This window comes from Euwallacea similis, chromosome 2 (assembly GCF_039881205.1).
Source record: "Euwallacea similis isolate ESF13 chromosome 2, ESF131.1, whole genome shotgun sequence".
NCBI lineage: Eukaryota > Metazoa > Arthropoda > Insecta > Coleoptera > Curculionidae > Euwallacea > Euwallacea similis.
The window spans coordinates 7,831,242-7,843,366 of NC_089610.1; the positions used below are offsets into that span (position 1 = coordinate 7,831,242).

At 39.4% G+C, this 12,125-nt stretch overlaps 1 protein-coding gene across 2 annotated transcripts in view; it reads right to left on the reverse strand.

The window, feature by feature from the left end:
* LOC136418616 (carbonic anhydrase-related protein 10-like) overlaps nt 1-12,125 on the reverse strand; it is a 58,396-nt gene that overhangs the window by 11,219 nt on the left and 35,052 nt on the right. For both annotated transcript variants that reach the window (XM_066404723.1, XM_066404731.1), the window contains exons 4-5: nt 1,349-1,485; nt 709-900 (exon numbers count right to left, since the gene is read on the reverse strand). In XM_066404723.1, the coding sequence (XP_066260820.1) occupies nt 709-900; nt 1,349-1,485 (329 nt within the window). The remainder of the gene's footprint in view (nt 1-708; nt 901-1,348; nt 1,486-12,125) is intronic.

The following is a 12,125-nucleotide window of genomic DNA, read 5'->3' on the forward strand; positions in this document are numbered from 1 at the left end:
GGAGGATAAAGCTCTTCAAACACTTCAAAGGTAAAGTTTTAAACCTGCGTGCAAACTATGGAAAAATTATTCGACTTAAGTGAATTTTTACATTCGCCAATTGAATTCATTATTTTCTTAACAAGTGCGGGAATAACATATTCCGATACGAGCTGCTCAGACCTTCATAAGGATCATTCGGCACATATTCGACATAATTAATCGATGTAAGACATAGAGAGAAGACTCGTTTAGACGGAAAACTCTCTTCTTAGATTTTAAAATCAACATGTTTAACGCACGTCATGATAGTATTAAGCGTGCGTAAGAAGGATTAACAATAAGGATTCATGAACCAACATTGCATTTTCTTCGGCGGGAGCTCCGAACGGCAGCACTGTATCCGCAGCAAAATTTGCTTACTCATAAGTAATCATAAATACCTAACCTCTCATTTGATATTTGACATACGTCAAGAAAACAAAATATAATCACCGACTTCATAGGGCGACGACGCCATTCTGTGGTTATGCTACGAGTGCCAACGATAAAATTGGTTTATCTTCAACGGAAGGCCTACCACAGCTCAGCCCTTCCCATCCAACGGCGTTTAAAAATGGGGCAATTAAATTGATGGCATTTAGATCCAATTGCAACGAGTATTTTTCTTTAAAAACACCTCTCCAACTCGCCTCCCATCTATCAGACACAAAACACTAAAATTATTACCTCTGCTGGGAACGTGTATCCATTAACGCTGTGCTCGCTGCCAAACTGGTCGTGAAGCCCATAATGGACGTGAATTTCCTGGAACTGGTAGCGATAGGAAAGGGGCCCTCCCGTGACATTGATCTGACTGTGAGTGTCATTGGCTACCGTGAATATGACGCTGTGACCTGTGTTCGTCAACTTTCCACTCACCTATGGAAAAGGTAAACAGGTAAGGAAATCTGGTTTTGAATATTGTTAGCAGTTGTTAATTCGACTCATCTGAATTATTTCAGATGAAAAATCAGGCTGCTTAGTTTCCTTTGTTTTTATTTAAATGGTGCTTGCGGCAATTCTCTAACGTGGAACTGACCCATTTTTACCCTCAAAAGTTAATAAATAATCGTGGTTATAGTTTCGTAGGGCACTGCGATGGAATTGTGCGATAAAACAAATAATTTACTTGTCCTTTGTTTTCGTACTCCTTTTCTTTTCAAGTGTGCCTTAATCTGAAAATAGCATATTCCGCCCTCTAATGTAAAAATAATGGTGAAATAACGACAGGGCAATAGGGACAAATTTCTAAGCTCTCCTAATAAAATTCCGTATGAAATTATATGCTCCTAAATAACTAAGAATTTCGCTCTCCCAATAGACTTACCCGATGTTTATCTATATGCAACTGCCTTAAATTGGGGTCGAAGAGCAACTTGTTAGGTTCTAGGTTAACTGGCGATTGTCTTCTGCCCTTGTTGCACAGCGACCATTCGGGGTTGATCAGTCCCCAAAAGGCCGGACCTGAAATAACGTTAAACTATTTTTTACACCCATAACTTCATATTTGCCCCCTGTATTCCGTTTTATGGATCCTAGACCAAAGCTATTAACTAATTGGATGTCTCGCGCTCATTATCATTGACATAAATAAACGGTAGGTAGGTTATCATGACATAATATATTGACTGGGGCTTGTGAATTGCCTCGAGGTGTGGCATGGGGCACGTTATGGGCCGATTGCGTGACAAAGTTTTTTTGCGAAAAAGAGACTACAGACTGTTAAATAGCGGACAGTCTCTGTGTTCGAACACTGAAATGCAGGTATTTCTAAAATTAGCATTAAAGCTGGGATTTGATGATTAGATGCATGACTGGGGGTAGCATATACAGGGTGTTTCAGAAAGTTTCAGGTGCTTCCAGCAAGCAGCTTTGGTCCTAGAACGTTTTCAACAGTGTTCAACAGTGAGCAGGCGTAGTATGGAGACAGTTTCTCTTGACAATTTACAGATTGCCATATTCCGTAAACCCATTTAAAGCCCAATTATTTATTAACGTACTGTTAACTTTAGCTATCTACATACATGGTAATTTTAAATGGACGTTAGTCAGCATCTTGGTTTCTACAAATACCAGCCCGTTATTAAAGTCAACAATACATTACTAATTTGGCCCTTAGGCTCGGAGTTTTCAACAGTTATAAGCTCATTGTCCACCCATTCTCCGTTTTCTTATAAAACATTATTACCATGGCATCTTCCGCAACTTCCTCGCTTATATGCCGAGATTTCCATAACGATCTACTTCGAAATACTTTAATTGTAGTTCGCCAACTCGAGCCATTTGTTTTTTACCCGAAATGGGCGGCAGTAACAGCCACACACGCCGCCATGCCGAAAACTCTCGTCTGGTTAATTTCGCGGCATTAAACTAAACGGAAAGAACGATTGCTCCGGAACCAAGTACCTCTTTCTGAGATATTAAACTTCTCCCGGTTTTCATTGGTCGCACTTATCTGTAGGTTCAAATATTTTCAGGTGAAACGAAACGATTTTAAAACCCTTTGTCTTCCTCGAGACCGCAAAATTCAAACATCAAAAGACCCGCTAAATGCCCCCTTGTTGTTGGAATCGTTTGGATTGCGGAAGATCGGAAAAGGTCTCTTTCCGGCGGTTTTCGCCTCGGAGCTATTGTCTTTTAAATAAAAATAAATACTAGTTATATAATGGCCTTTTTATAGAACCCAAACGCCCATAAACCGGGGCGAACTAATAAAAATGGCGGTCGAAATATGACGCAATAACCCGGGCTTCGCGTAAGAGGTTCGGCAATTTTCTCTGCAGATTATATTGTATGGGGCTTATTTACCTTTACGACCGCGGATCTTTATGAAACTTAGACCAATAATACATAGTTTCACATAAAATATAACAAGAGACGAGTTGCCACTGAAAACCAATAAGCAATAAAACTTTGTCATATTTTCGTCGGTTCCCAACATGTCAGACCACGTTCCAGAATCCTCAAAATCCATTATTGTGATTTTTAAAGACAATTTTAATTACAATTATTTTCGATACAACAATATTTTGTGGTAAAATTGCTGAAGCTGATTTGATGCGTATTAAAAGGTGTTTCCGAACGTTTTGATGGGATTTTTTGTTTCTTATGTTGGGATCCAATAACGCAGCATGTGGCTGCAGAAAACAGAGTTATGATTAAACTTTGAAGCTTGTTTCTTGGTCGACGAATCATTTAAACTGCCAACGACTCGGTCAGACGTACAGAGAAACTTTCGCGGATTCGTGAAATTTTCACAACTTCGATAATTTGTGCAACGTCGTTGTCTCTTTTTCACCATCATGCACTATACGACCAAACTTTCCGCATCTCTTCGATAGTCCCTTTATTTCCCGGTAAATGCGTGTTTCCGGAAATTTTTAACGACCCTTGTACCAGGAGAGTACAACGAAATAATTCACTGAAACGAAGTTGAGGGAATTGTAATGCGAAGAGCTAAGGCCTGTCTAACTTGCCATATGCACTCATCAGCTATTAATACACATAAGTTACTGTGAACTTTCCGAAAGTTAGCGGTACTTTATAGATTAGAAGCCGCTAAAAGATAGCATTCGTGAGCTGAGTTTCTAGTAATTTGGCAGTTAGAAGGGGGTTAGGGCTAAATACAAAATTTGACTTTACCCTAAGAAAATAGGCAATTGTTAATCATTAGGGAGAAGTTCTGGGAGTCATTACTGTTTAATGCTTCTCAAAGAACTGAACACAGTTAGACTCTAATCCGTCTTATGTCGATTACAGTTACAGATTTACACAACTAATCTACAATATTTTCTAATGACGACACTTCTTCTAATTCTTACCCTTTACTGTAAATTATTGAACAGACAATTTTAGCAGGACATTAAAAGTGAAAAAATGTTTTAAACTCATCCTAAGTTCCCTTTTTCAAGGTGATCTAAAGTCCTTTGCTACACTTCATGAAGCATCTGGTATGGTATCTGATAGACAAGGAGTGATCCTCTGACGGCGTGATTATGAAGATTGCAAGGTAAGCAAATTTTGTTGATACACCACTGGTGTTCGTCAAAACAACAGTTGTTGAATTGTTCGTTTAATGTGGTAGAAAAAGCTTTGAGTATTGGTGTAAGCTATCGAGCAAAAACTGCGAGTTGTGCAAAAATCCTCAAGAGAGCTGTTGACTTGAAAATCCAATGTTTCTTTAATAACTTTCAGGGTTGTGCCCCTTACCCAACAATATACTCTCACCCTATAAGGGCTGATTAATATACACAATATTGAAAAACCTGATTCAAGGTCGCTTTAGCCCCCAAAAAGCGACTAGTCATAGGTCTCCTTTAAATTACTGTGTATTTTTTTCGCTGAATAGGAAACGGCTGGCACTAATGCGCCTGGCGTTTCTTTGAATAAAACCCCGCACAATAGGGAAAATTAATCGGAACATTAATTAACAAAAGCCGCAAAATTAAAAGAAAGACAACCTGTACATAGTGATTACGAGCCTCTTATCCATTATCTTCCACCGCTAATTTCCGGGTGTTATTCTCCCAGGCTCAGACATCCGTTCGTCTTTGTTTTTAATCACAATGCCATTTCCCGAGGGAAGACGGGATACATTCAGCGCTCTTAATTCCAAAATTAAAAACAAAATAATCGTTTAAGACGCCACAAAAGAGCGCTCGGAAGCGATGAGGAATTGCGTCTATAGTTATTGAGGAGGGCCGTGATTGAACGACTTTCTTCCGAGAACTTTTTGTTTCGATGATAGATCATTGAAATAAAACACGATAAACTTAATTAAGACGAAGTGATATTAGGAAGTGATGGAGTTTTAAGCGCACACTCGCCATGTTATCCAGAAGACTATAATATATTTAGTTGATTTCTTGACAATGAAAGTTCTTCACTGTGGCTGAAATTTATCCGAGTTTGCTTTGGAATCGTAAAGACGAGAATTACAGCTTGCCTTGGAGAGTTGGAGAATTTATATATGCCAGACATTACGGGGAATTGTACGGCTAACTTAGGGTCGTAAAGATGCAAATTTTTTCAGGAATGAATTCACCTGGCTTTACAGAAACAACGAAACAGAATAGAGGCATTAGGTCTGTTGCCTTCATGCGATTGCATTTTAGTCGGAAGAGAATCGATACATTTGCATGTTTTAACCGATTCAAAATAGTGGGTAGTTTCATCATCAACTTTTTCTAGTGAATTTATACGATATTTTATGTTCAAACTCAGGACGGGCGCAATACGGAAGTAAATAAACCGGCGCCTTGCTGCATCGTGAAACCTCAGATTGAGCAATTTAACTAAAAGATGATAAATTGCCCCCACGCCGTATACGGCCACACGCCGCCTAGGGCCATTTGTATTTTTTAAAGCCGACTCCACCGGAAAATATCCCCACAATGACAAATGGCTCGGGAACTCATTAACTGCGCACATGCCGACCCTGTATATTAGCCGCTTTGGACATAAAGTCTTCTCTGGGTTCCTTTAGATGATTATGTAAATGTACGCAATTTGGTAAATAGTCCGTTTAGTTAGACGGTGCGATATTGCCTCTCAAATCTCAGTATCGGAACTACTTTGAAGTTCCGATACCGGGAACAATGTCGATTAGAATGAGAGCCAGAACTTGAAAAATTTAGGAATACTTCTCAAAAATTCCAAAGATGGGAAGGTACCCGATTTCGCAAACTTGTACCTGGTAAACCCGCAAAGGAAAGGAAGGGGGGGGGGGGGTACCAACTATTCTACCTGCTCCTATGTCTCCTAATCTTAGACTTTCGATGAAATATGGCTACACCCGTAAAAGCTTCGGGGCGTAGCCCGATCTCAGCTGATTGCGTGTCGTATATTATCTTTTATTTACTTTAATGTGGAAATTATGTTGCCCTGCGGCCCATAAACCGAACTCGTTAAAGTGATTAAAGGCGTCCGTTATTAACCCGCCCACAATCCTAATAATATGTATCAGTGTGTGTCCTCCTCTATGCAACAAATATCACAGTAATATTCAAGGCTACCTGCATCTGCTGTTCGATAAGGTAAACGTAGCGATGCTTCAAAATAATCAAATTTAATCCGATAATGAATTACTTTGTTAATCGTTAATTGAATCGGGATAGGAAGAAATGCGGGCAAGCACGAGTGCTGATGACAGCTGCGATTCACAATCCAGGTATCTCCTCAGTTGAAATCGTTATCGATGGGGGCTTATGTCGGCAGGTATTTGAGGCCCCCAAATGAAATTTCCACAAAGAATTTTCTCTTGAATTTGTAATGAGCGTGACAGAGGCAACGGAAACAATTACTCAACAAACGCACCAAAACAAACTTCCGATCCGAGGATCGTTCCAAATAAAAGAGGAACATGGAAATGCTATCCGGATTCCTGCACGTTCAACCTGTTTCACTTTTTACGAGTCTCCAAAAAGGAAAAACAAAGAGCAGTCGACTTCGTAGCGGGCAAAAGACATGTATCTCGGGAATGATGAGAAATAATAAATGCAGAATCGACTCATTCGAGGAGGCAGGAATAGTCAACTTTCCAGGCGAAAACCAGAACCGTATCGGTTTTTTATCCGCCCCAGAAACAAAAGACTGTAAGGCGGTTTTTCTTATCGGTAATTCTGGGGAATGGCCCGAAAGATAGTTAGCAACTTTGGTCGAATGTTATCCCGTCCCTAAAAGAACGTGTCAATTTGTAAACTTAACTAACTGGAAGAGTTTCGCAATTAAGTAGTTTCAGGAGTTCTCGTGAAGGGTAATCTTGTTTCGGATTAGTCAGAAATAGATTCTTGTTGGGAAATTTATACTTGGTGATCTGGAAGGAAAGAAATTGGTCCAAATAAAGAATTCGATCAAGCGAACCTTTTTTAGGCGTTTCTCCTTGTTAGCTCGTGTAACTTTAAAGACATTAATTTAACCTCTAAAGCTCTTAGAGGCTTTGCAACTTTTTGCTCAAATATCCAACTAAAACACCTCCTTTTCCGCCCAACTCTCCAAAAACTACTATCCTGAATAAATAAACACGCCCGGCACAAGCCCTCCTCTACATATTTAACGTTCCTTCTCGAACTGGCAGACGAAAAAAACCACTTAAAAACCAATCCTCGAGCTCCGAACTTGTTGTAAATATGTGTTCTCCCCTAGATATCGGTTTCTTACCAGGCATCGCCTCCTTCTGGAGAAAAGCATTTAGCGTTTTTGCCATGGCAGGTGAAACTAAAAACACCGCTCCGAAGATAGATTGACCCAAGAGGCTTTGTTGTCCCAACAGCGTTAAATTTTTCGGAAAAACGGCCTTAATGTGATGGAAAACGACCAATTTTTGGCGCTAATGATTAAATACAGGTTAATCCAGGTTACTTCGGATTTCAATTCCCGTTCAAAACAACTCATGATTTGCGGCTTCGAGTAGAGCTTCAAAAAACATTTCAAATGAAAATTCAAATTCTGCAATTTTACTTCAAGATTTAAACGTAAAAGAGAACATCAGCAACTCTCCTTTTTTTAACTTAGTGACAGGCTTACTAGGGCACGTTATTGTTTAGATTTCCACCTATTTACCTACTTACCATTAAGGTATTGCCAAGTTTTGATATTGAGGTATTCTAAAGTATCACACACGATATACACGGATTAATTGTGGTTATGAATGCTCGCTAGCGAAATGTGTAGTATATGGAAGCAGGAAGTTTTTGGCAAGTGCATTTGCAGAGAAACGTTCGCTGGCAGTTGTGCGGTTGCCTTCGTGATGGGGAGTATGATGACGGAGGCAATTAACAAAAAATTTCAGAAACACTTTAACCCCGAAGCCCCTACAATCAGCCGTGCTTAAAAGCCTTAAAAAACATCAAAAACCCACCCTGGGGTTGATTAAGTTAGTTGTTTCGGCAAGAGCAGCATCTCTGGCCCTCAAAGCTAAAAAGTTAACGAAATCGTTCCGAGCATTCTACGCAACTTGAAATCCAATTCCCTTAAATGAGCACTGGATGCGATTTCGCCAGATACGATAAATGAGTGTTTAGTCTTAAAACTGGAGAATCCAAACCTTTATTTTCCTTTTCTTGCAGCGCTCTTTTAGATTTATCGTGCTTTTTGTCGATCCTTTTAAAGAAATAAATTACGTTGCGGTGCCCTCGGCTAGATACTATGGAAATGTATAGTTCGGAAACTCTATATCCTGATTGTGACATTAATTTCGATATTTTACACAGCAATTCTGGCCGAATTGGCGAAGGCAAAACTAAAAACAAGATGTTGTAAACAAACTTCTAACTAAGCACACTATAAGCTCCGATTCGGATCCCGCTGAGGTCAGTTCCGATAAAGTATTCTTTGCCCGTCCACAGTCTATAATTAAAGTCAATATTTTTCTGGACCGTTGCGCAATATTGCCCGTTTTGCTCCTAAAACTCAGCGAAAATCCACTTTAGTCGATCCCGATTGGGTCTTTGGCGAATACACACTTTCCTGACCTGTACGGATATCGTAAATGGAGCTCGGAGTCGCAATTAACAGCTCCAGGTTAATCGAGGTAAAAGCGGCTGTTATCTTTTATTAATCTCCTGCCAATGCGAGTGACTTGGGGAATATACGTAGATAAAGCAACGCAGGAGCAAAAAGTAGAAAAATAATTACACAGCCGAAACAAATTAGAGGGCGCTCTTTTTTATTTTTTTTCTCCCACATAAGGAAGGAAATAGTATATTATTATACGAGCCTTTCACGACATCACTCCATATAAAGCGAGACGTTTACATTTCGAGCCGTAAACGAGACATCGCAAGTCTCATAACGAAATAAGGCTCATATAAAGCGAGTATAATATTACACTTTGTTCACGGCTATCGACCATTACCAACGATTAAGACCGTTGGCTAACCGCGGCTGCGCAGTTAAGCAAAACTGAGATCGTGGTGTGCGCAAACGGATTGCCTTGGAAACATGTACAATTCAAATTGCTAGCGACAATTGACGTTATATCCTTCATTATTCCGTTGGGCGCTATATGATCCCTATTTAATTTAAGTCAACGAGCTGAATATGAGTTCATTGTTAAGTGGTCGTGGATAAAGTTCATATCTAAGTCGCTGTACCTGCTATTAATCGCCACATCACGTTGCAAGGACAAAATGCCAATTCAGTTTCCTAAACGTGAGAACGGACCACAGGCCATAAACATTGTCACCTGCGGCCTGAATGAATTTCATTTTTCATTTACTCCCTGTCAGCAGTCTCGTTTCTATTTCTGGGCGACCGCCTCGATACGGCAAATATTAAATATTTTTATTGAGTTTTGATGCTTGTGAGACGGGTCTCTCCTACATTTCCCTCGGCAAAGATCGTCGTAGGAATGTGTGTTTAGGGCTTCCGCTGATGCAGACCAATTTCCCTCCCTGCAGTCAGGCGATTTAAGGGAAAATTAAAAGGGGAAACGAAGCACTACTACGAAAACATCAAGCCATGGTCGAATGCCCGCAAGTGCTCCGCCTGAAGGTTCGGAATAATATTTTCGCACACAGGTATCAAGAGCACGACTCCATTTGTGTAACCTGTACGATAAAACTCGTCAAACAAGCACCTCTTATGCTCGCTTTCCCGGGGAAAATTTATAAAGTTATTTGCATTTAGTTTGCCTACCGTTAAGTGTTCTGGTAGTTTCCGGAAGGCCTTTCTCCTTATTTTCCAATTTAGAGTACCGATAGAATATTAAGATGGTATAAAAGGGAAGTTTCGGGGCTTAAATTGTTGCGAGAGTTCTCGAGACAGAGGAAGACACGATATATTGAGTGACCTCGAACGAGAGCTTTCTAATGATGAATAACGTGATGTTCTGATTCACCGGACTGACGCGACAACAGCAAGCCAAACGTTTCTCAAGGAATTCGTCTAAATTAAGTTAACATATCCTTTCTAAATCTCGTCGGAGATAATTATTACATTTGTCAGTCTTAATTGCGCCTCGCCTCATACGTCAGACCCTAATTAATTTCCGTCGTCAGCGCCACCAGTAAAAAGCACCTTGTTAAATTTCCACTATAAATAGGCATTTCCTAACTCTTTGGACAAATTTGGCTTGTTTCGGGGTTGCGCTCGTTCGGATTTACAAAGCATACATTTAATTAGTTCTGGTCGCAATTACTTTAGAATGGCAACACGGGAAAGCTTAGAATATTATCTTGCGGGTGGGGAAAACTTTCCGATGTTAGCGGGTCAGTTTCTCTTTCCTGGAGCTAAAATTGAGGAGGTTTTTTTGGCTTTATTCGAGTCATAGCAACAGTTCTTTATAAAACAGCTCAAGATAAACAGCGTTTAGGGACATTAATAAGGCATTTGACAGCCTCTGACACAGTGGTCTACTTCACAAACTACACGAGCGTCAAACGTCAAAACGCCTTTTTTATATTGTCAAAAACCTGCTGAAAAACAGACAGCTGGAAATACGAATTGACGACACTCTTTCTTTCCCTTTTTCTCTTAAACAAAAGCTCCCTCAGGGATCGCCGCTTTCACCTTTCCTTTATAATGTATAGTGCCATGATACATACAACTATGGCTTAAAGGACAAAAAACATGTTTACGATACTGCACTTAATGTACATGACAGAACAACTGAGAAAGCGATAGAAAGAATTGCAGACATTTATAGGCAGTACGTTAACATGCTTCTGTAAATAGTTACTGACACCAAATGCTACTAAAGACCAACTCCTACCCTCAAATCGCCAAATTAAAGCAGGATCCTCAACATTAATAGCAGACGGTTACACAATTAAATCAATGTAGCCCTTCTCCCCGTATCAACATCAATGTGTTAAAGCACACTTTTCCGCACGCGAGTGGAAGTATGCTATTTTTGTCACTCGTTGAACAATATACAATTTAAAGGTATAATTGGTTTAGAAACGACTTGGATTCAACGAAGTTACGATTGATATTTTTCTTTCTACTTCGACAATATTTAATTATACATAAAAATTCAAAAACTTATTTCATTTACTGATGCATTGGCCATTCATCCTCAAACACGTCTGCACTCTGTTGGAGATGTCCAAAAATAAATTGGATGCATGCTACTTTTCAGTTACTACTTCCCATGATTCTAAAACGGTTACCACTAATCGAATTTTAGTACGAGGCGCTTTCCGCTCGACCTCAATTTTCATTAGTCCCCACATGTTTTCTATCGGACTTCCGATACTCGCGGAAGTCCAAAGAAGAACAGGAAATATCAATGTTAAAATGATTTTTGGAGTTTTGACACATTTTACCTAACGATATTACCTTTTCATCTTAGTTACCCTTCTGTCAAACTGTCAAAGTCATCTATGACAGATTTGGACTCAGAAAACTCGAAATATCGTGAAGTGAGAAAATAAAGTAAAAAAAAAACTGTATGGGCGTAATTCAGTATTGATTTGAGTAATAAAGAAAAGTTCGTGGAAGACCCCATTATCCGTGTATACATTCGCATTAAGACGAATGAAATTAGTAATTACACAATGCCTTACAGATATAATGTAATGGAGGATCGGAAAGAATGTTGTTTTTTTACATTAAATTCGAACAAATAATTTTTAGATTTTTAAAAACGTTTAATCGATGATGTAATCACCTTCGTTATCAATGACTTTTTGCTATCTAGTGCGCAAATTTTGATTGCCCGATCGATAAAAATCAATCGACTTTTGAACGAAATATTCAAAGAGGGCATTAGGAAGTGTTGTAGCGATCAGAATAAATGGGAATTCGATGAATGAGGAAGTACTTTCTAATCCAATACATGAATTTTTTCTAGGATTCATCTTGCGCAGTGGGATTTTGCATTATCGTGTTGCAGAATTACACGTTTCAATAAAAGATTAATTTGCTTTATCCAATTGTTCAGAGTAAAGTTCTGCATTCAGTTTGTCCAGGTTCCAACACAAAACACATAAAAGCACTTTTTTGGGATATTAACCTTTTTTCGTCCCCAGTGCCGTTCAAGCAATAAATTGCATGTGGTAGATCGGTTTTCTTCTGACATATTGCGAAGGACCCAACCGCCTGTTCTGCTTACTTTACTTGGTCGACCAAGATTGACACGGATTTGTGTTCACTTCCATCCT